This window comes from Centruroides sculpturatus, unplaced genomic scaffold (assembly GCF_000671375.1).
Source record: "Centruroides sculpturatus isolate CEXI.00-Female unplaced genomic scaffold, Cexi_2.0 scaffold400, whole genome shotgun sequence".
NCBI classification, from domain to species: Eukaryota; Metazoa; Arthropoda; class Arachnida; order Scorpiones; family Buthidae; genus Centruroides; species Centruroides sculpturatus.
In genome coordinates this window covers 540,143-565,715 of record NW_019384654.1, presented here as the reverse complement: position 1 = coordinate 565,715, position 25,573 = coordinate 540,143, and the positions used below count along the sequence as shown (strand labels likewise).

General features: G+C 30.3%; 1 protein-coding gene across 1 annotated transcript in view; it reads right to left on the bottom strand.

Annotated features, from left to right (window-relative positions):
* LOC111626385 (KAT8 regulatory NSL complex subunit 1-like) overlaps nucleotides 1-25,573 on the bottom strand; it is a 58,051-nt gene that overhangs the window by 9,751 nt on the left and 22,727 nt on the right. Inside the window, exons 2-6 of the mRNA XM_023369741.1 lie at nucleotides 21,993-22,720; nucleotides 17,572-17,698; nucleotides 11,434-11,534; nucleotides 10,204-10,317; nucleotides 2,939-3,055 (exon numbers count right to left, since the gene is read on the bottom strand). Coding sequence (XP_023225509.1) covers nucleotides 2,939-3,055; nucleotides 10,204-10,317; nucleotides 11,434-11,534; nucleotides 17,572-17,698; nucleotides 21,993-22,720 — 1,187 coding nt within the window. The remainder of the gene's footprint in view (nucleotides 1-2,938; nucleotides 3,056-10,203; nucleotides 10,318-11,433; nucleotides 11,535-17,571; nucleotides 17,699-21,992; nucleotides 22,721-25,573) is intronic.

Genomic DNA, 25,573 nt, shown 5'->3' with positions numbered 1-25,573 from the left:
GAAACTAAAATGGCGACTCTTTCTTTGGCTGTTAATTAAGCTATATGCATGATATTGCCCAACAAAAAGGTCAGCAGGTTATGGGAATGCATCGTTTTTGTTGTCGAGAAAATGTAAGTGCAGATTCTCTCAGGTAGTAGATGACAACAACTATTGAACAAGTATGACAACATCAACAACCGATTTTTGTTAAAGTTCGGATTCTCATACTTGTAATGGCAAATCTAACCAAAACAACTAATTATAATTGAATCATAAAAGTAAATCATATAGAAAATTTACTGGATTTACCTAATTTAAAATTTTATAATTGTTCTATAACCATTATTATTGTTAACTTACAATACATAATTAAAGCTGAACAATACTATAATTTTGGCATATAACCTGCAAAAATTAGCAAAAATGTAAACTGTTATAAACCTCGAACAAAACCTTTTAATATGCAGCCATTTTATTATCTATTCGAACACCTTCAAATAGATAATAAAACGGCTTAGTTGTTTTTACTAAGTGCAGTTAGAGAAGAGTGTAAACTGTTATATAACCCAACCTACCATATACCGTGTATTTTGGAGTAGCCATTGAAAGCAGGATAATTACTGAAATGCAGTTTACAAGTTGCCATCTCAAGCATCAGAACATTGCTTTTTCTGTTAATTAACATATCACTGTAGATATACCAAGCCCAAATATTCTATAATAATCATATTAATTTCCAGATTATCTGGACTATAGTTTGGCTAACTATTAATAATTAATATAAAATAATTTTTTCTAAAGATAGTATAAGACAGCAGTCTAACCGCCTAACATTAATTCATAATTACAGTAATTTTTTTAATTAAATTTAATTCAAAATAATAATTAATGAAACTGAAAATAAAGATGTTAAAGTTTAAAAAAATAAAACAAAAAGGTAATGTAGCAATGAGTGTCACACTAGTTAAACAAACATTTGCATAAAATTTAAAACATTAAATAACTTTCAATCCAAACATTCATTAGCAGAGACAATAGATGAGTACAGTGGCACAGACACTTGTGTATTGTCTTCATTAACATGCATTTGAAGACACTTACATATGGCACAGGCCTTAGCCTTGACAGGAAAGAGGCTACTCAGAAACACAATTACAGATTCTCAATATTAAAATTATTTTGTTTAAAATATTGTAACTTTTTAAACAGAACATCATGAGTTTCACTTTTTACCATTTTAATTCCTTTTGGATTAGACTGAAGATAAATACAGCAGTCCCTTGATAATCTGACAGGTATGGGACCAAAGGGGTGTCGGATTACAGAAAGTGATTACATATTTGGCATTGTTTTGCTAGCAGTAGCCTACAATATTCTTTACTCCAACTGTTTGAACAGAACTGCTCACGGAAAACACACAAAATGTGTGTCATTGTGTAAGAATTGGGTGGGGAGATTCACATCGTGACATGCTTCTGTGCAAGCAGACACGTAACGGGAATGGGTACCTTGATGGAAAGTGCATCGGACTACTGAGCATGTCGGATTACAAAATGTCGGACTATCAAGGGACAGCTGTACTTGCAATTAAGATATTGATTAATTTAAAAATTAAATCATAATCCATAGTGGGTCACGTTAGGGTTGTAAAAATAGTGGGAAGTATATCATAGTTAAATATTTGGTGTCATTTCTCACACACACCCATGAACAGATAATTGTCAGTCCAGTGGGTTGGCTGCTTGCCACCAGTCTGTCATGTAGTGTAAATCACCTTTAACTTGTGACTGAATTTAAAATTGACACATAAACTGCACCCTCTCTCAAATTATCTTTCAAAACACTGGTAACCCGAGAGTTAGAAACCCAAAATTATGGTAATAACAGAAATTTTTCAGTAAATGAAAATATGTATAATATTTAGAAACTAGAAATTTCCCCATCAAGCATGATGGAATAGTTTTATAAGAAAATAGAGATTGAAGTTAACAGGATCATTAGATCATTATCGCGACTGGATAATAGAACATCACATGGTCACTATGAAAAGATTTCTTTAAAAATTTGTTATAGAGGTGACATGATACAGCTATTTTTTTTTTTTAGAGTTTAAATTTAATGAAGTAAGTTTAAAATATGCCATTTTCCAAAATATTTAAAATGCAACTCAAGGGAAATTCCGTCGTCAAGCATGAACTAAGTGAGATCACTGCAATGTAAGTGCCAATCACTAATCCAAAAATTGATAAAATGTTTATTCTATAGATAATATTTCAGCAAAATAAGCAGACTATACTTTCAATCAGGACATAAAATGAATATAACCAAAATTTCATCTGAACTAGACAAAAATGACAGGAGTTATAAAGGAATAAACACACGCGTGCGCGATGGCATTTACATTATTAATTTTTTTATTTTATACACGAAATGTCAGATGACAATTGATCTCTACCCCCAATAACAATTAAAATGAAAACCCCAATAAAATACATTGTATAATGGCCATTATAGTCAAAAATTACCAGGAAATATGTACAATGATAATAGCTGGTGGATATTGTGTATTTGGAATCTCTAATGAAGGTTGGTTCAAAGTTCATAACTTCAATATTTAATTAAATTAACATTAATATAATCTGGGAGCTTAGATCAGTATGTTTGATTTTTCAAGCTTTATTATAATAATTTTAACTACAATAAAGCAACTATCATCATACCAAGTCAGTTAAAAAAAAAAACTTTGTTCCTTAAAAATAATTTATATCTAGAATAATTAGTAAAGAAATTAAAAATATTCAACACGACTCTTTGAAAGCATTAATACAATTAATTGAAAACACAGCATTTTGAAGATTTCAATTACTTTTAAGCATTTCAAGTAATAATCATCAATACCCATTCTTTCATTAAAATGCTAAGCAATTCCAATGACAAAAAATTTAATATAATTTACCTCCAGCAGCTTCAACATTTGTATAACTTGAACCAGGAATAGGTGAGCTGGGTTTTGAACTTCCACTTGATGCAACAGATAGGCTCCGTCTTCTGTATTTTCTTTTTCTCTGAGGTACTGAAAAAAAATAGATGTAATTAGCAAGCAAGATAATTTACAAATCAATATTTATTAAAGATTTACAAATTCACTGCTATAATAGGCATATGTTTTTCTGCAAATTATATAAATCCTTTTCTCAATGGAAAAAAGAAAATCACCATAAAATTAAAAAAAAAGTTTGTTAATCCAGAATTACATCATAAATTTAGAAAATTAAAAAACTTATTTTTCAAATCCCGATGAGAACCACCACATTTCTTCTGACTAACATGGACTAAGGAGACAAGAATGTCAACCAATATACTTTAATACCATTTTTGATGTAAATGCATTTCGGACGTAAACCCCTCTTCAGTGCATGCTATGGTAAAATAAAACTTAAGAAACATATACATAAACAAAAACAAACATCCAAACTTTACATAGCTTTATATAACAAAAATAGTAAAATTTTCATAAATAACTTTTTTTGTAACTGATATGAAAGTTGCAACAGATAAGCATTGATCTTGTTTAAAATGTTGATGATATATGAAATTAATAGGATTTGAAGCACCTTTTAGGTTGCTAATGAATAGTTTCTTTAAAAATTCCAGAGCCTCATTCTGTTAGAGTCCTCAGCCAAGATTTGTGAGATGTACTGTACTATAATTTTAAGGTATTAAACTTATAAAATATATTTATATAACACAATGAAAAAGTTATAAGAATATTTGTTTATTAAACTGAAACAGAATCCAAGGTCAATGCTTATTGGTTGCAATGTTCATATTGGTTATAAAACAATGTTATTTAAGAAAATTTTACTATTTTTATTATATAAAGCTATGTAAAGTTTGGATGTTCGTTTTATGTAATTGTTTATTAACTTTTATTTTATCATAGCATGTACTGAAGAAGAGCTGAAGCCCGAAATGCATTTACATTAAGAATGGTAGTAAAATATATTGGATGACATTCTCGTCTGCTTAGTTAGTGTCAGCCAGAAGAAATGTGGCTGTTCACACAGGGTTTAAAAAAAAATAATTTTTTGGTTTTCTAAACTTACAATGTATTTCTGGATTAATATATATGGATTAATTAATGTTATAACCAGATCCTTAATATTGAGATTTAAAAAATGTTTAAATTATCATCATAATGCTATTGTTAAATTGTTTTAACTTATGAAAATAAGAGCTCTGATAATGTATTAGTTTTGCCAAATGCTTAAAATTTTCAATAAGATGATTTAAATTTGATTTAGTTACATGTAACAGTACAGATAATATGGAAAAAAAATAATAATAATCATATTTAAAGTTTTAGATTCAAAGTAAATAATTTTATATAAAACAAAACTAAAGTTAATGTAGAAATTATACATAAATATACCTTTTGAAACTTTGATAAAATTACATTAAGATTAGCACATTGTTATAGAATGTTAACAGTTCATTGAATGACTTATATGTTATCACTTCTTCTTCTTTAATGCTGCCGAATGGCATTTGCGACTTCATTTTGATATTGTTCTCTGTCTAGCACTGTGTGTAGAACTTGTGCTGTTGTCATGTGAAACCAGGTGTTGATGTTATCTAGCCAGGCAGTTTTTGGTCTACCTGGACATTTCTTGCCTTCAATCCTGCCCTCCAGGATGAGTGGCAGTAGATGGTATTTTTGGTAGTTCCTAGCAATGTGGCCTAGGTATTTGCATTTCCTGCTGATGATGGTTTTGATCAGGTCCCGGTCCGTGTGCATGTACTGCAAGACCTGTGCATTGGTTATCTTGTCTGTCCACGGAATTTTCGAAGGCCTGGAGCTTTTTTGTAGTGGCTGCTGTTAGAGTTCAAGTTTCTACACCATACAGTAGAATTGGCCAGATGTAGCATTTCAATGTGCATAATTTGAGCATGATATTCAAGCTTCTGTCAGTAAGGAGTGTTTCCCATTTGGTAAATGCCTGCCTGGCTTGTTCGATTCTGCTCTTGATTTCGGCCTCGTGATTCAGCTAGTCATCAATTAGTACTCCAAGATACTTGAAGCAGTGTACCTGCTCCAACTTTTCGTTATTTAATTTGATCGTGATTTCGCTAGGAGTCCTGCTGACCTTCATCACCTTTGTTTTCTTTTTGTTGATTCGTAAACCCCATGCTTGACTTTTTGTGTTCACTTCATTCAAGATAGTCTGTAAATCTTGTTCGGAATCCGCTATTAATGCTGTGTCGTCGGCATATCTTAGGTTATTGATGTAGTGTCCATTAACTTTTATGCCGATCTCCCTGTCGGCCAGTGTTTGGTCAAAAATCATTTCCGAATAGATATTGAAAAGAATGGGAGATAATGGGCAGCCCTGCCGGACGCCTTTTTGTATTGGGATTGGGTCTGTCAGGTCGTTGTCATAGCGGAGCCGGGCTGTTTGATTCCAGTAGAGAGTGGTGATAAAGTTGATATCGTTAGTTTCAAGCCCAAGTTTTCTCAGTTGATTAATTAGGCGGCCGTGGTCCACTGAGTCAAAGGCTTTCTCATAGTCAATAAAACATATGTACACTTCTTTTTGATGTTCATAGCACCTCTGTAGCAGTATTTGTAAGCAGAAAATTGCCTCTCTGGTGCCCAGCCCCCTGCAGAAGCCAAACTGTGTGTTTCCTAGTGCACGTTCGCATTTACATCTTATTCTTTGCTGAATCACCTTGAGGAAGACTTTTAGCACCTGGCTCATTAAACTGATCAGCCTGAAGTCTTCGCATTTTCGGCTGGTAGCCTTTTTTGGTAGGGCCACAAAGATTGATTGGAGCCAGTCAGATGGAATAACATTGTTGTTGTAGATTTGATTGAACCATTTTGTTAGTTGTTGGATGTTGTTGTAGTCCAGCTGCTTCAGCAGTTCCACGTGAATCTGGTCAGGTCCACAGGCCTTGCCTGGCTTTGCTTTACTAATGGCATGTTCCACTTCAGATGTTAGTATGTGGAGATTGTCTTCCTGCACTTGTTGCAATTCTGCTGGTTTTCTATTGGCGCGAAACAGATTGTATATGTAGTTCTTCCAGGTGTCAAGTTTGGCTTGTTTGCTTAATATAAGTTGATTGTTGTCCGTATATAAGCTTGGGATAGGAGTCAGTTTGTAGATGCTTCCAGCTTCTTTGAGCTTCTTGTGCAGGTTAAAGTTATCATTTTTCTTGATTAGATTTTCAATTTCTGCACACTGCTCTTCCATCCATTTTTCCTTCGCCTTTCGTATTTCTTGTTTGATCTTTTGTTGTATTTCTTTGTATTTTTCCCGGTTGTTATCACTTTTGAGTGTTCTCCGATTGTCCATTAGATCTAGAATGTGCTGGGTCATCCACCGTTGTTTCTTTTTCGGTGCCTGATGTCCCAGCAGGGTTTCTGCTGTTTCGTTGATGCACTGTTTCAGTGAACGCCCGAACGCTTGTACGTCTGTTGTTGCTGCTTCGATCGATCTGATTGAATTGTTGAGATGCAACTGTAATTGTTGCCTGAAGGCATTATTCTTCAGCTTCTCCAGATCAAATCTTTTTGTTGCTCTTGTGTGTTTTGCTGATCGCAGTTTGAGGCGTAGTGTTACTGTCACTGGGTTATGGTCTGATGATATGTCAGCTCCAGGGTACGTTTTTGCCCTGAGGGCACTTGACTTATATCTGATGTTAATTAAGATGTAATCAATTTGGTTCCTGACGATATTGTTGTCAGCGTCTTGTGGCGAGGTCCAGGTGTACAGTCGTCGAGGAGGTAATTTAAACCAAGTATTTACGACGCTAAATTTTTCTTCTTGACAGAACTGTACAAGCCTGTCACCTCGTTCATTCCGTGTCCCCAAGCCATGTTCTCCGACTATGTTTTGTAGTTTTCCTTGACCGACTTTGGCATTAAAGTCACCGAGGATGACCGTAATGTCTTGCTTCTTCAACGGCTTTAAGGTGTTGCTTAGCTGGTCGTAGAACGATTCTATTTCTTGATCGTCTTTGTTCGCTGTAGGTGCGTAGACCTGGAGCACGTTCAGGTTGATCTTATTACCTGCTAACTGTATTAGTGCGATTCGTTCTGATATTGGGATGAAACTGGTGATTTTGTTGGCCAGTTGTTTGTGGACAACGAAAGCGACGCCGTACGTCTGCTTGGTGTTCTCTTCTCCTCCAGAACAGAAGACGTGGTGGTCGTTTGATATAAACTTCTTTGTTCCAGGCCATTTAGTTTCGCTTAGACCGAGTATGTTTATGTTGATGCGTTCCATTTCTTGTAAAACGTTTGCTAGTTTTCCTGGTTGTAGTAGGCTTCTGACGTTCCATGTAGCTATTTTTAGAGAATTCTTCGATGCAAGCTCGGAGATTCTTAGCACCCCTGTTCCATTTAAGGGACACCGGAACTCGGGGCCGTGGTTTATTTTGCTTGCCATCAATGAAGTTTACAAGGGAAGAATAATCCAAGTAGTTTCCCGCTGCTTTCTTGGATCACAATTTAGTTGAGAAGGTCGTGTGTGGACCTTTTTAGATACACTAACGACTAAACAAAACAAAAACAAAAAACAAAACGTTATATAACTTGTTAGAAGGAAAAAAATCTCCAACGTTCTTTTATCAAATTTTTAAAATTCTTCTTAAATTCTCATATGTTAACACAAATACACAAAAACTGTCAAATTTTTAAAAAGTTCTTGAAAGACAAATACTCTGCAAATATTTTTGATAAACGTTAAAAGGAAAAGCACCACAGAATTTCCAGTAGATTAAAATATGCACATAATTACAAATAAAATTTTAAAGCATTAATAAATTAAAACTTTAAATTTCCTTCCATTTTTGGAGTTCATCTAACTCCCTCCTATACATTTCAATAAAAAAAAAAATACAGACCAAGTAGATTCCAGAATTATATTACATAGACCCATACCTATAAAGATGATAAAAAATGTATTTAAATAAAGTAAATAAAATATTTCTATTATGTTTATATTTATATGAAACTATTTCTTTGTTGATTAGGACTAAGCTCAATTTTTAATTTATAAGCATAGTCATCAAGTAAGAAATATTCATTTGATATAAACATTTTTGCAAATTTGGTTACACATTCTAAAATTAATTTTTTTAAATCATGAAGCCAACAACAAAAATACTTTATTGCAAAAACGAAAAAAAAAAAATTATCTGTATGTAAAATGCTGTCTCTCAACAAAATCATTTATCAAAACATGTAAAGAGCTTGCTCATCCTGTAATAAAAAATCTTCCAACCTCATTGCTGTAGCCATCCAGCAACGGCAGCTTTAATTTCATTAGTAATAAAACGGCAATTGCATGTATGCTACTTCAAATATGGGAAAATGTAAGTCAGAAGAGGCCAGATCCAAGGTGAAGGGGAAGAAGATAAAGAATGTCCCATTGAAATGTTTACAACAAATTCATACTTCTGTACGTCATATGCAGTCTGTGATATTGTCACAGAGGAAAACAATACTCTGGTGTCCAAAATGTTTTCTCCTAAAAACACTTTCAAGCTTTAGTAGGTGAAACTTTTTATTTTGCAAAAAACTGCTTAGATTTCTTCACAAGGTCATTTTTCTAGCCTTGTCATCATTTGGAAATGGTATATTAACTGTCTTGCACTTGTGCATCATTCCAACCATTCATTTTGCCAATATGAGATCAATATTATCTACCTACCTTGAAATTATAATCAACAGTGCATCGGTTTTTAAATCATATGTTTAAAAACCAATGCACTAGAGTTTATAGTTATTTTTTTATCACCCCATATATGTACTTAAATATTAAGAATGTACAAAGTTTTCAAACAAAACTGAAACTTTGATAAAACTGAAGTATAATTTAGAAGTGAAGATTAACAAACATACTTTTGCAACAAAAGAAATAGAACCACTTACCAGCATTATTAAAGTTCACTAACCTACAATCATAAGCAATAGACGCAATTTTACACACCTGTTAGTTTTTCATGGGCATTTTTCACAAAATTGGCTTACTTACCTGTGCTTCCATGATATTGGCCTAACTAAAAATTTTCCGTTTATCAGACCCTCAAAAACAGCTGTGGAAAATTACCACTTTACACATGCAATTTTTCTTCATTGTCACACAATTGCAGGCATAATGCAGCAATTTTATTCTCCACATATTTTTGGTGACCTGATGCCACTAAAAAGTAAGGTCATACACAGTTGCCACAAGAGAATCATGATCTCATGGATGTTTCTCAGCTATTCATGGCATAATGACATGGCAGTCTGCAACTCACAACCATGAATACTTGTCTCTAAGACAGCTATGACCTTCAACAATTTAAATGTTTTCATGGCTTTTATTTTATGCTTAAAAAATAGAAAAATCATCTTTCTGTCATTCTGAGAAACACCACAACCCTCTTTTCATTTATTTCCAATTGAATTCATTTCATATTAGCTCATGCTATTGCAGAGTTTGCAGGGCTCCTATAGGAGCCATTGAAAGGATATTGCTCTATAAACAAAACAATGTGTGATATTGAGACTTGGAACATGCAGAGACAATATATGCAGGTTATTCCAAAATTGTCAAATTTGAGGAACAGCAATTACTTGAAGCATAATTACACATGAAAAATTGCCACCTTATGCATGCAATCTTGAAAAAACCTACACGTGATAGTGTGTAGGTTTTTTCAAGATTGACAGATGAAACACACACAGATGAAAGAATTTCATTGATAAATATGGATAATTAATACAACAAAAAAGAAAATGAAAATTATACACACAGTCCATCAAAATTAAAATTGCAATTGTCTGAAAACTTCATAAAAGTGTAAATCATATTTGTTACAGCTTCTTATATATTGTAGTACACATGATCACATACTAATCATTTGGTTATATCAAGCATTAAGTTAAGATAATGTACATATTCCTAATGCTTTTCAGTTAACAGAAAGTTCTCTTCTTACTATCTTTTCTTAATTTTTAAAAATTATTATTAATAATAATATTGATATTAAAAACAAATTTCTTAATACATTGTCCTCTATGTTTTTAGTACATTTTATTATTCAGATAACCCTCACATTCATTCTGTCATGCATTGCATACTGATAATAACAAAAATTGGTTAATTTAATCATATCTTCGTATGATGATAATAAAAGCCAAAATGGAAAAAACAAAAATATTCTTACACAATAAATCAAAATCATGTTGTTTTCTTCTTCCAATTTTCCCTCTTCTCTTCTTAGATGCCACCAGTTTTTTACACGTTCCATGTTTACGCCCACAGAAATTTTTTCGAAATTCTTCATAAAAATATTATGATAGAATATGATTTGAAATTAATTCAATATTTTATAATGTACTTATAGTATTAATAATAGTAAAATTATAACTTAATTTCAGTTATTAAACTTTATTACTTATTGTATTTTAATATAGTAGTCTTGTATTTACCATAAACTATTATGAACAATTGCACATCATGACACAAGAACTTTTGGTATTACTATTTATAAATTAAAATATTTTGATTAAACTGAAATCTTAACTTTGATAAAATTCTGTAATGACTAAAAATAATGTTCTTATTTATATATTGACAATTCAGCAAAATGTACAAAGAAAGTTTAGAATTCATGCTAAAACTCTTCACATGCCTGCCAAATTTTATTCTTCAATCTTTAACCTCAAAAGACATGGTGGCCATTATCACATTACATAAATAATCCTGCTGAAAATAGTATTTTCACCCATTTGCTTATCACATTTCTCATTGAAAAAGATTGTTCAGATAGTTCTCACAGAAAATTCTATTCTAAATACTTTTATTTTAAAAAATTTGAGTTTAAAAGATAAGACAGTTAATTATTCTATTTATTAAAACTGATTTTATAATCTATTTATTAGTTACATAAATCACTGCATCAACTTTATTTGATATTAACATTAAGTATTTATGAACAACTCATCTTAAATACTAGAAAAAGGAAGTTTATGCAGTAGAATTTTAAGTTACTAGCTTAATTAATATTCTATCAGCTGAGCTAACCTAACCCAACAGGTGCCAATGAATTTAGAAAATTTGTACTTACAGAAACAACTGAATGCATAGCATTTTCTACACATTTCCTGGAAAACATCCAAAACAACAATAATACTAATTTAGAATTTTGGCAAAATTAAACTTTTGCCAAAGTAAATTCTCAAAGATTCATCTTTGACAGTTCAGTTGTTTAGTTTATATTAGTAATACACTTTCTCCTATATTTTAAATTATTAGGGCTTATGTATTATTCAAATTTCAAATATTTGTTAAGCAAATATTTCAGCTTTATCTTATTCACTAAAATTTGTTTAAAGTATTCTAAGCAAAGTTAATGTTAAATTTAAAATTATATGCAAGAAAAATTGATAATTACTTGCTGAAGACAAAAGTGTTTGTGCTGCATTTCTTGCTAATTTGAAAGAGTGCTTTTTTGCTTGGTAATTGAGTGACTTAGGAAGTGAATAATGTGATTTCCTGTAACAGAAAAGGAAATAATTAGAAAATTTTATATATTACATTTTAAGCTATTCTATACTTAATAAAGTGTTTCATCAGTTATTTCCAACCCCACGTTACATACAAAGAAATAAATGCAATTCCATTAAAGAGGTTGGTTTATTTAAGGTATAAAACATTTTAAGCAGACTCGTCTTCAGATACAATCTTTAAACTCAAACTTCAATTGTTCAATTCAGAAGTTCAATTTGGTGGAACCATGATAATGATCATCTCTTTACCACAAGGTTTGATGTTTTAAATTTGCAACAGTATTTGTAAAGGGTTAACATATGGCATTAGTTTTTGTATCAGTTCATTATTTGGGAAAATGAACGATTCCACAAAGAGTTTCCTAATGATTTTTTTTAGCATTTTTTCTTCTTTTTCCATGAACTTCAGATATCCACAGATTCATGCGTATATTGTGTGGGGACTGCATAAGACTCCAAATGTTGAACTTCTGATTAAAACATTTTTTTTTTCAAAAGACGTATTTGATAAAAGTTTTTGACTTACATAGAATCATAATACATGATAAAAAAACAAGAGGGTTCCCATTTAAGAAAATGAAGTTGATCACACTTTCACTGATTGTTGTGCCATCTATGACAAAACCAATAACCTCATCTTGTTAGACTTCAAGAAACCTACATTTTTGGTTCAATGATTTTTTGTAGGATGTACATTTTTTCAAGTTATATTTCAGTGGGTTAATTAAAATGGACCAATCAGTGTTCTAAAGCAGTTGCAGTTTCCTTAAGTTACTAGTATTTAAAATTATTTAATTTTAAAATGAAGTCACACAGTGGTGTAGTGTGGGTGTCAGCTGCCCGGGGCGGAGGAAATTTCGTCACTCTTATTTAGGTATTTCAATTTAAAAGACTAAAATTCAGTTTTGTCACAGAACAAGCAACGAAAAATTCTGTGCTAGTGCAGCAACCTGTTTAAAATAGCTCTATTGGATATTAGTGGTGTATATGAATGCGAATGAATCATACGAGGAAAAAAAACAACAACAACACAACAACAGGTTGCGCAGGATATCCTCAGATGAAATTACTATCATAGCCGCGACGCAAATATAGATTAGAATGGTTCAAATTTTTACAAGATATTATTATTTATTGTGAAATTTTGCCGCCCCCTAAAAAGTGCCGCCCGGGGCAGGCCGCCCCTGCCGCCCCTACTACGGTACGCTACTGCACTCGGCCGTTGCTGGACTCTCCATCCATATGACAAACAAATCTATGATTTGTTTATATTAGATATATATAAATATATATAAAAATTATATAAAGATATATAAAAATTAACTTTCATGAATGTTTTGGTGTTACAGAAACCAAAACTGAATAGAAAGCTCCGCAATATAGCAAATTAACGAAAATGTGTCTTATTTTGTATACAAAAAATAGTTTAAGAGAAGCAGATTATTCTGTACGAAAGAATGAGTTGTCCGGAATTTAAAACCTGCTTGTATATGGTAGTTCATTGACACATACGCAATGTCTTCTGTTTTGAAAATTTGAAAATGTATATTATTCGAATCCAATTCCCTTAGCAGAAGGCTGACACCCTTTCTTTTAGTCGGTTGTAAAAACTGAAGAACAGTTTGGGATTCTCTTGCGTTACGATATCTTATATTGTAACGTAAGAAAAATTAGCCTATTGTATTTATTGAGGCGAAACGTTAGAGAAGCCTCTTTTATCTAGCTCAGGGCTTCTTAAACTATGGGTCGCGACCCCATTTGGGGTCGCTTAGCGAAATCTTGGGGTCGCGAGATTTTAATGCAAAATATTGAAAANGATAGCCATAGGTTGACTATGCAAATATTTAATCTTATTTATATACAACAGACTTTTACTAATAGAATTGGAAGTAAAAATGGCATTACCACTTTGCTGAATTTGCTTTACTTTTTAACTTTTACAATAAATAAATTCATTTTATAAGAATATTACTTTAATTCATATAAAGTTTAGTTATTACATAACCTTTAGGTTTAATTAAAGGCAGTAGTAAACTAGATTTTTATATAGCACTTTTTAAACAGTAACTGGACAAACATACAGCAAGACCCTGCTTAACGCTGATTCGATATAATGCAGTCTGCTCGAAGCCTAAAAAAAGCTCAAAATTTAAGATGATTTAAATTATCACAGCATTTCATTGATTCGTATATAATACGATTATTTACAAACACGAACCAATCAGAAAAAGGCAACAAAAAGGTGTACCTTCTTTAAATCTATGTTTGTTTGGTGCAATCTTGGAAAAAATACGGTGGTACCTCAGGATACGAAATTAATTCGTTCCGAAACTGAGATTGTATCATGAAAATGTCGTAAGGTAAAATTTTTTCACATACAATTACATGTAAAACCAAATAATTCGTTCCAACATGAAAAACGCACTCAAATTAAAGCTAAGTAGTAAATTAAAAAAAACTACTTTAGTATTAAAAAAAAAAACAACTTTAGTAAGGAAAACACTGAAAAATGCATTTTGTAGTTGTAAATGTATAAATAACTATAATAGAATAATAACTAATTTTAAAAAATGTAGTTTTATTTGCACTTTACCTTTGAGGATAGACGACGGTGGAGGTGTAAACTGGTGGCGGAAGAGAGGGAGAAGGGAAATGATACTAAAACTTAACTTACATAATATAATGTAACAATAACTTAAAAATAACTTAGAAAAGATAAAAAAATTTAGTGTTGTTTTATATATATTTTTTAAATTTTTATTTACTGCTTTTTGCTTTCTTTCCTTCACTTCCACCAGCATTTTCACTGGATAGAGTTCACTTGGTAACGTATCTATCCAAAGAGGTTTGGCTTTACCTACTTCTAAAAATGTTTCTAAAATGACTTAGGCAAATGTCATTACTCTGAGCAGCAATACGGCCAGTGTGAACCTTGTCGGGATGTTTCTTTTCAATAAAATCAATCACTTTCTGATAATACCTCAAAATTTCCTTTATCAAGCGAGATCCTTCCACGATGAAGCAAACACGTGGACTGAGAACAATGAACAGAAGTGAATAAAAAATGGCGCTGCGAACTAATGTAACGTCATATGGTGAGTTTTTGTTTGTATCGTGGAGCAAAAATATGTTTGAATTTCGTGTCGTATCCTGAAAATTTTGTATGCTGGGGTGTTCGTATCCCGAGGTACCACTGTATATCATCATGGATGCTATAGGCAATATCAGCTTCACTTGGTAAGAATTAACTGATAAATGCACAAAGTGTGGAAGAAGTTATGGCTGAAGGTATCCAAGAATTCTCAATGAGAAGAGCTGTATCATAAGGTTGACCAAACTCAACCTAATCAATATAGCAGGACTAGGAGCTATAGACGAGCAGGATATTGAGGAGTTACTACAGGTTTCTGGTGAGAGCCTTATCAATGATGACCTTCAAGAACTGGCAGAACATGGAATTAATGTGAAACTGGAAAATAAGAGATTCTGAAAATGAAGAACCCAAAAAATTTCTCTACAGGTTTCCTTAATAAAAGCTTGGTAAGATAATCAAAATCGTTGATCAAATTGTAGCAAATTATCCAGATTTTGAAAGGAGTGCAAAAGCAAAACAAGGTGTTTTGGATGTGATCTTCTGCTACCGACATTTGCTTAAGGAAAGAAAAAAGCAACAAATGAAACTTTGTGACTTTATTGCAAAAGAACAAAAATTTCAGAAAAGTCAAGACCTTCGTCGCAAAAAATTAACTTTACATTTCTGTGTGCCTGTTTATGTGTTATTTAACATATATTATTATACAAATTAATATAAAAATAACTTAAATTTAAAGTAAAATTTGTTGATTTTTGGTCGCGTGTTTCCCTATCCCTATTTACTCTACATTAAAATGATCTCGTTGAATGCCGTTTCACTTAGCTCTTTGTTGTCTAGGAGCACATCTCCAGTGTTAAGCAGGGTCTTACTGTAATTGTACTGTACATCCTATTGGATGGCCTGACCATTATGATCAAGTCTTTGTAAGTTCATTTTTTGTCTAATTACATATAGTAGTACAATTTTTACTACATTCAATTTATATAAAAGAAGTTAATTTTAAGTAAAGTAAGTAATGTTTCAAATGAAGATTTAACATTTCATAATTCTTTTTAACTTGTAAATTATCCATAAATAGCCTACAGCAGGGATGGCAAACCTATGGCAAGTCAACAGAAATCACTTGGCATGTAGCTTAATCATGCAATTTCAATTTATCACTTGTCTTTTTCAATTATCCTTTCAGTCTATCATCTGATCAATCTTTTTTTCAATCAGCTTCTTTACATTTTTTCTAATTAAAGCTTATTCATTTCATTTCTTTGAATATCATTATTTGAAGTCTAAAACCTTGGCATGCACACATTTTAAAGACAAGTATGATTATGATATGACACACAGACTGAAAAAGGTTTGCCATCCCTGGCCTATAGCAAATTAATTAATTTTTTTTTAATATCAAAGTAGTTTCTGTCAGGTATACTAAGTTATCCGAAACTTTCTAGAATCAAGCAATGCTGCTAGCTTTAATTTTCTTTTATGAATTTCACAATATTTTATGCATTTCTGAATTTGAGTTTAGTTGCTTTATTTTAATCTCTCTTCTATCAATTAATTTTGTATCTATCTGTATTACTAAAGTAAGTGATGTAGTACTTTAAATTCTAAATTGATAATTATACAGGTATACCAATGATTACAAAGCAATCATCAAAAACTTGACAGCATTTTTAAACTATTTTCAACTTATGAATATTTAGAAGTATGTTGACTGGAAAAGATTGCCAACTATTGGTTTAATTCATTTAAAATAAAAAGCTTTCCAAATATTTTAAATATTTTCATTTACTTTCTACTTCATTTAATACCAATTCTGCTGGTAAGATTAAACTACTTCAAATTAAATATTCTTGTATTTCATTTTATCTCAATCATATTCCACAGCTTTTAAAAATTTAATGTATTTTATTCAATCTGTAAATTTTTAATTATTTTTAAAATCTCTTTAAACTCTAGCTTTTAAGGAAATTCAACATTAGTTTTTAATATTGAAAATGTTATCAATGACGTTATGCAATATGACACAGCACAGCAGCTATAAACAAAACTGAAAAGAAATATGCTAGGATTAAAATTTATTTTTAAGGCAATTATTTCTGTAAGAGTTATACAAAGAATAAAAAAATTTAACAAGTTTTTAACTTCGCCTCAAAGAAAAAATTTTATGATTACGTCATTCCAGACTTAATTTTCCAATCAAGCAGCATAACTTCCACTAGGAGAACCACTAGTTAGTTGAACATTGAAGTAGCTAGGTAAATGCAGATATGAGTATTTCTAATAAATTTTCTTAATTATTTGTTATCACCTGTTATTTTATCTTTAAAATTATGGGCTGTAAAAAGGAACTATGTAATGATATGAAAAAAGAATTATTACGATGTTACAAGAGAAGAAAAAACAAACTCACAGCAAAAAGTTGCTAAATTGTCCAGTTTAACTCAGAGCACAATATCTGATCTTTGGAAAAAATACAATACCATGGGAGATGTTATTAATCATCCGCATACTGGTCGTCATAGAAAGACAACTAAGAGAAATCATAAAATTTAGCAAAATATTTGCTTAAAAAATCGTAAAAATACTGAAAAACATATAAATGATGATGGAAGAAGACAAACATTCAAATTTCTGACAGAACAGTATAGTGTTGATCACCAGTCTAACAGTTCTGATGTTAAAAACAAGTTATATTGAGATTCTACAATTTTTAGTTATAATACTAAATTATAAATAATTTAATTATTATTAGAAAAAACAATTTTAATTGACTAAAAATAAGTACTTTCAATTTATTCTACACAATTTAATATACAAGACCTTCCAAAAAGAATGCTACCATTTTAAATTACTGTAATTATGTTAATTATTACCCAAGAAGTATGCATTGTACATCAATTGATAGAATAAATGTCAGAGTTTCACCTACCACTTGTATTTAAACATTTCTTTTTTTTGGTCTACTACTTCTAGAAGTGGTGTGAACAAAAATGGCAACTCTGCAACAAAGAAGGCATTGTGTGTTCTGCACTCCACACATTTGGAATCAGTCATCACTGTGCAATAAGAATGGTTGTCTTACATGGTGGATCATTTTGAAATTGTCTGCAAAACTCATGTTGCCAATGATAACATATTCCAAGTTTGCAGACAGCATAACACAAAACACATTCTGTTGCAGAGATTTTTGTGTTCTATACCCGTAGAGAAGATATTTGAATGCAGATAGTACTGTACATAAAATTCAAACATTTACTCTGTTGATTGATATACATCAAATACTTCTCAGATAATAATTATAATTACAGTAATTTAGAATAGTAGCATTCTTCTGAAATACCCTTTATTTTGATCCTTTGCACTTGATAGATTATCAAATCACCTATAGAACCTCATCTCCATGCTATCAATAAGTTTTAAAAATTCTAGTACAAACTGAAGACTATGTTAAGTTTTATATCTTAAAAATTAAATTCAAAAGTATTTTGGAAAAATAAAAAGACATGCCAATATTTGGTAAAGACAAAATTAAAATCAATTGTGTCAATCTTCAGCTGCATAATAAAATTACCACTGAAGTAAAATTTATTCTCTTTTATAAAACAAAATTTCTTGTTTAACTTTATCTTGAAAAGATTGTACTGAGTTTACAATTTGATTTAAATATAGTAAATATTAAACAAATCAAACAAACAATAATTATTTTTTCAATAATTTTTCATATTCATAATTTAAAAATAAGTAGGTTATGCAAGCACAAGATAATGCATTAAAAAAATATATATATATATCATACTTTCTCTTATAGTCTATAGTTTGTACACTGTTGCAATGCTGAACAATTAAATTTGTAAAGTTTTAGACTTATACAGCTATAAATTTCAATTTGGCAACTAAAGTCATACTATTATATCTTGTAACTTTAATCATCATTCTACAAACTCTAATCAATGTTGAAAAACAAGCATTAATTCTCGCTATGGTTATTTTCTTTTAAGCCACTGTATCTCAAATTTTGGTGGTTACAGGTCAACCAGGTGGGGAGTTAAAGGGGAAATTGTGTGTCATATCTTGAATAGGGTTAGACTTAATGACCATTTTACTCATTACTAGCACTTACAATTTTTTATATAACCTGTCCCTACCCTCAAAATTAAGCTTTTTGCCATTTTATAATAATTAAAAATATAAAAAGTTTTTAAAAACAAAATATCATAACAAATAATGCCCCACACAGTTTTAAATGTTATGGGGAAGTTAAGCAAATCATTACTTGACTTTTTATATTGTTGTGTACAGAATTCTGTAAGTTTGATATTTCCACATTTATGGTTGAAAACAGATAAAATAATTTTACTAAATAATCAAAAATGTACAACCAAGCATGAAAGCCTTACATATATTTAGAAAACTAATTGCAGAGCTTCATTGACTCACTAACACCCAGCATCAGACGATAATGGCAAAAGTAATATGCTCTGACCACTTTTAACCAAGGATTATCCCTTGATTAATGTGTTTAATTAATCCCTTGAAGCTATTACCATATTTCATAGATGCATATATCAAAATTGCATCAATGTTAAGTAAAAACATCTGGCAAAGCTGTGTTAATTAAAACTTCTGCTGCATATAAAAAGGAATTGTTACAATTAATTTCACTCACTAATCAAATCCCATGTTAAGTAAGGGATATCTGTATTGTAAGTGTTTAGCAAATTACAGACCAAATCTCCCAATGTTGGGAAGAGGTATAAAAAATCTATTATCCAACAAAGACAAATTCATTTGTATCATAGAGCAGGCAGACAATACCATTGGAATCTATAACACACAAGAATGCTTGCATGCAATATTTTTAAAGCATTGCATAACATAATGAATTCAAAACCTATATTGTAAGCAAGCATTTTTGTGACAGTTTTTAAAGATAAGTCTACCCAGTGAGTATGTATGTAAAAATGATTGCTTTAGAGTAGTGTTTTTCAACCTTTTCCTTTTTATCTCAGGGCACACTTGAACCTATAATTAAATTTCCACAGCACAAATTTACTCAGAAAATCACTTATATTTTTTGTGAATTAAATAAAACCATATTGTTGTTCCTTAAAATAGCAGAAGGTTATAATAGTTATTTCAATTAATAATTTTTATTTAGATAATTGCATTTAGAAACCTGCTCAATGTCCTGCTATTTCTAAGTTAAAATAATTTGAACTAAATATGGACAATCATAGATACATTTTTGATTTAAAGAAAAATTTCTTTTTAAATGAAATAACCCAGTATTATGAACGTATAATTTTGCTTTGAATATATAATTTTTTACTACATTATATATAAGTTTATTTATTATAACAATGAAAAACTCATATAATCAATTTAAAGGGGTTTTAATTTTCATACATTGTTCTTTGGGCTTCTGTCAAAAGTAATTTATTTAATAACCTTCAAAAATTTTTGTGGTGCACCAGTTAAAAATCACTGCTTTAGAGAAACAAACTTAATAAACTAAATTCTAGAAAATACAACCTAATAACTAAATGAAAATAATAATGAAAGCAAAAGTAATAATGAATACAAAAGTCTTCTATCACTCAAAACCAAACTGATATATATATTTATTTTTCAAATACTTTTGAAGTGTGTTTCCTTTAAAAATATCCATTTGTATTCAGAGAGGTCTGAATACAAATGGATATTTTACGAGACAAGAAAACCATTCAGGTCTAAATAAAAGGAACATGTTTAAAATGTTAATATGATTAAAATTTGTATTCACTTGTAATGCATCTATTCAAAGATTAAATAAAATGAAAAGAAAAACTGATCTAGTCACAACCTGCTTCAATTATTAAAAAGAAAATAGCAAAACCACCAAAATCATTACTATATAAATAATGTAATTAGTTTGTAATTTTGAAATTAAAAACACTGTTTCCATAAAATAAATAACAAAATTTAACATAAAAATAATTAATATATTCCTAAATTATAAAAAATTTTCCCACTGAATTTATTCTAAGAATTTTGAATGATACACAAATACAAATTTTTCTATTGATGTATTCATATAATTTAAGAACATTCATAGTATAACACAACTCAATAAAAGACCTCTGGGTTTTTATAGCACTCAAGAGGCTTTTTTATTGAGGTGTGTTATACTGTTTTAGTAAGTACAGTGTGAAAGTGGTTAAACTAAAAATATTCATTACAGAAAAACAATTACAGTGGAAACTTGATTATTCAAATTTAGTGAAACAGGAGCCTTTTGGATAAGTGAAATTTCAGATAAACTAAAAACTTGTTTTTGTTTTATAGGCACATAAAGAGCATTATGCATTTAAACTTTAAAATTTCATGAACTATAAATACTGTAATGCAATTATTGTATTTGAGTAAATTGATTTACTCAAAATCTAATGTAATGTTATGTATATGCTTCAATCAGCATACTACATAGTAATTTCCAGTTACACAGTGTGGTTTTCTGTGTATTATACTGTTTTAGATACATATATGCATACATGAAAGACATTGGCTATACACAAGATGTTTAGCCAGCAGAAAAGAGGATAAAGGAAAGGGGGAAGGAGGAGAGAGAGAGGAAATAGACAGTAGAGAAAGGTAGGATCCCTCTGAATGGTGTACATATGGTTACTGTACCCTCTATGTTTGATGTTGGCATGCAGGTTTTAGGCTGCAAGGCCATAGTCCCCAAAGGGTCTAAAAGAAAACCTGAATGTACCAAACACCAATAATTGAGTATTGCCAGAATAGCTAAGTGTTAGTGCCAAGTGGCTGTCCAATGTAATTCGTGAATATTTTATTGCAATAAAATATAATAATAATAATAAGTTTTGTTTTGGTTGCTATGCCTTGACTCTGGTCCGACATAGTACACAGCCACTGGTGTCAACCAAGTATAACCCACTATTATTATTACGTTGGGTTTCCAACATAATACTAATAATAAAACTTGAACCAACAATTATAAATGTAATTTAAACAAAGACAAAAAGGTATGTATGAGAGAAAATTTTGGTATTGATTTTTGTAATAATATAGCAAAAAGAATTTTACAAAGTATGTAAATTTTGTTTGTGTTTTAATTATATTGATAGATGTCACTTACTCCTCAATTCAATGCTAAAGATGAATTTAATTAGCAATATATATAATAAAATGCTAATAACTGCACACTAAAAACAAAGCTCACTAGATTTATCCCTAACAGAAGCAGCCTGAAAAAAAAAAAAAAGTTGAGGTTTCACTATAGTATAAATATTTTGAAAAAATAATTTATCCATTTCATTACAAAAAGAAAATTTAGAATAATTCACTCACCGTGATTAAAAGACAAGACAGGATGAAATGATGGATCTAATATAGCTATCCTCTCAAAAACTGGCTTATCTTCATCCACTGTTTGTAGGTTATTGTATCTTCCACCACACATAGCACATGATGATATTTCACATTGACAGTTACAATTACATTTCACTGTAGAAAGACCTGACACCTTCTTATTAATCAAATGAAGACCAGCAGTTCTATATAATTTTCTTTTCTTGAAACTTTTAACGGGACGTGTTCTACACGAATTATGTACAGAATCGTATATGTGGGATAAGGAATTATTCACACTTTGTGTTCCCCTCTGTTCTGAACCCTGACCAGAGTTTGAATTTGCACTAAGTACACCACAAACTGAATGATATCCATTAGTACCTGAATCAAAAAATCCATTTACGGATTTTAAATGTTTATTAACCAATGGCAAATTGTTTCCTATATTCTTACTAGATGATCCCGATAGATAAGACAAATCACCTTTTTTCTTGATAGATTGGATATTTACATCAGAAGAAAGATTGGATGAATTAAAATTTTCAGTAGTTGAAGAAACATTATCTTCTAGAAGCACACAGTGTTTAGAAGCTCTCAGTTGACAGTATATTTCATTCTGTTGACGGATACGATACTCCAAATCAGAAACCTGGGCCTGTAACCAGATCCATCTTCTTGCCACAGCAGTACGATTCACTGCCCACTTCCACTCTGCTCTTTTGTGACTAGAAAAAAAATTAACTAAATTTAATATTCTTTCAAATATTTAAAAGAAATTTAACAGTGAAACTTTATTAAGGTCTTTATCTATAAAATTATAATTTTAACAATCAAATAGAATGCTAAAAAGTTATATAAATGCAGTTTAAATATAATTTCACTTAAAAAAAAATACGAAAGTCAACCTTTTTTCTTTATGATCTCGTCCACCTCAATACACAAAACATGTTAAAGAACTTCCATCTGGCAATGGAACAATTATATAAACTTAATATATATTATATAATAATATATATTTTTTTAAATAAGTATATATATATATTTTAATTCTCTTAAAAAAGGGTCAACTCTGGCACAAGACAATTCCTAAGATGTGACAAAGAACAAAATTGTGGAGACATTTTAGTATTTCTTCTAAATTTTGTAATTTTTAAAAGTTTATTATCCTGGCAAATTTCATTTTATATTTACTAGCAATTTACAGTTAAAGTGATGCTGTAATATTAAACACAACTAAAAACTTAACTGATAATGTTAAATACATCTACCAGTTACTTCAATATTTATTTCTACAAATTTGTCAGCAAATTAAATTTAATGTATTGAAAAATTTATTGAAAAAAGTCTTGATTTTTGTATAAGTCTGTTCAAACATATCAGTGATGTATCTGTTTAGTTCTGCAAGATGACGTCAGTGTCAGTGATAAAAAAAAATTGTTTCCTTAGAATTGATTGAATTATTCATACAATGTTGTATTTCAGGCTTCACTGTCAAATCAATAATTGTACTGTAATTTNTAAAATGAAGTCACACAGTGGTGTAGTGTGGGTGTCAGCTGCCCGGGGCGGAGGAAATTTCGTCACTCTTATTTAGGTATTTCAATTTAAAAGACTAAAATTCAGTTTTGTCACAGAACAAGCAACGAAAAATTCTGTGCTAGTGCAGCAACCTGTTTAAAATAGCTCTATTGGATATTAGTGGTGTATATGAATGCGAATGAATCATACGAGGAAAAAAAACAACAACAACACAACAACAGGTTGCGCAGGATATCCTCAGATGAAATTACTATCATAGCCGCGACGCAAATATAGATTAGAATGGTTCAAATTTTTACAAGATATTATTATTTATTGTGAAATTTTGCCGCCCCCTAAAAAGTGCCGCCCGGGGCAGGCCGCCCCCGCCACACTATGCCACTGAAGTCACAAGATGAATCTAGAACTCTGAATATTAGTTTTTAATATATAATTTCTCAATTCTGTATTAATGTAAGTTATCTTATACTTCATTCATAAATCTGTATTAATTCATAATCTATCATTATATCATAAATTCATAAATCTATATTAATTAAAATTTAATGACAAAAACTACAGCGGAAATTAATTACCACTACTTACTTTTTTATGTATAAACCATATTGATTGGCTGATTTTCGAATTTCCATATTCGACATCAATTTTTCCAAGATGAGATTTAATGAAATATCTAATAATACAGAAAGGAAAACATATATAAATTTTTTAGATTTTAATAAATAAAAAGCATGGTATGATAAACTTGTATTACAATATAATGACATATACAGTATAGAATTATTTCTAATATAATATGCTTATACTTGTATATAAAGTCAGAAAACCATTGCATGCATACTTTGTGTTTTCTGGTTTATCCAATTAAGTATGAACTTTTCAAGGTCATTCCGACAAGTAATTAATCAATCTCATTGAGGGTTAACATACTAGACAAGATAATTAGCATTCTAAAAACATCATTATAACACACATTTTGGCAGCTAAAATAATTATATATATTTAAAATGATAGCCATAGGTTGACTATGCAAATATTTAATCTTATTTATATACAACAGACTTTTACTAATAGAATTGGAAGTAAAAATGGCATTACCACTTTGCTGAATTTGCTTTACTTTTTAACTTTTACAATAAATAAATTCATTTTATAAGAATATTACTTTAATTCATATAAAGTTTAGTTATTACATAACCTTTAGGTTTAATTAAAGGCAGTAGTAAACTAGATTTTTATATAGCACTTTTTAAACAGTAACTGGACAAACATACAGCAAGACCCTGCTTAACGCTGATTCGATATAATGCAGTCTGCTCGAAGCCTAAAAAAAGCTCAAAATTTAAGATGATTTAAATTATCACAGCATTTCATTGATTCATATATAATACGATTATTTACAAACACGAACCAATCAGAAAAAGGCAACAAAAAGGTGTACCTTCTTTAAATCTATGTTTGTTTGGTGCAATCTTGGAAAAAATACGGTGGTACCTCAGAATACGAAATTAATTCGTTCCGAAACTGAGATTGTATCATGAAAATGTCGTAAGGTAAAATTTTTTCACATACAATTACATGTAAAACCAAATAATTCGTTCCAACATGAAAAACGCACTCAAATTAAAGCTAAGTAGTAAATTAAAAAAAACTACTTTAGTATTAAAAAAAAAAACAACTTTAGTAAGGAAAACACTGAAAAATGCATTTTGTAGTTGTAAATGTATAAATAACTATAATAGAATAATAACTAATTTTAAAAAATGTAGTTTTATTTGCACTTTACCTTTGAGGATAGACGACGGTGGAGGTGTAAACTGGTGGCGGAAGAGAGGGAGAAGGGAAATGATACTAAAACTTAACTTACATAATATAATGTAACAATAACTTAAAAATAACTTAAAAAAGATAAAAAAATTTAGTGTTGTTTTATATATATTTTTTAAATTTTTATTTACTGCTTTTTGCTTTCTTTCCTTCACTTCCACCAGCATTTTCACTGGATAGAGGTCGCTTGGTAAAATATCTATCCAAAGAGG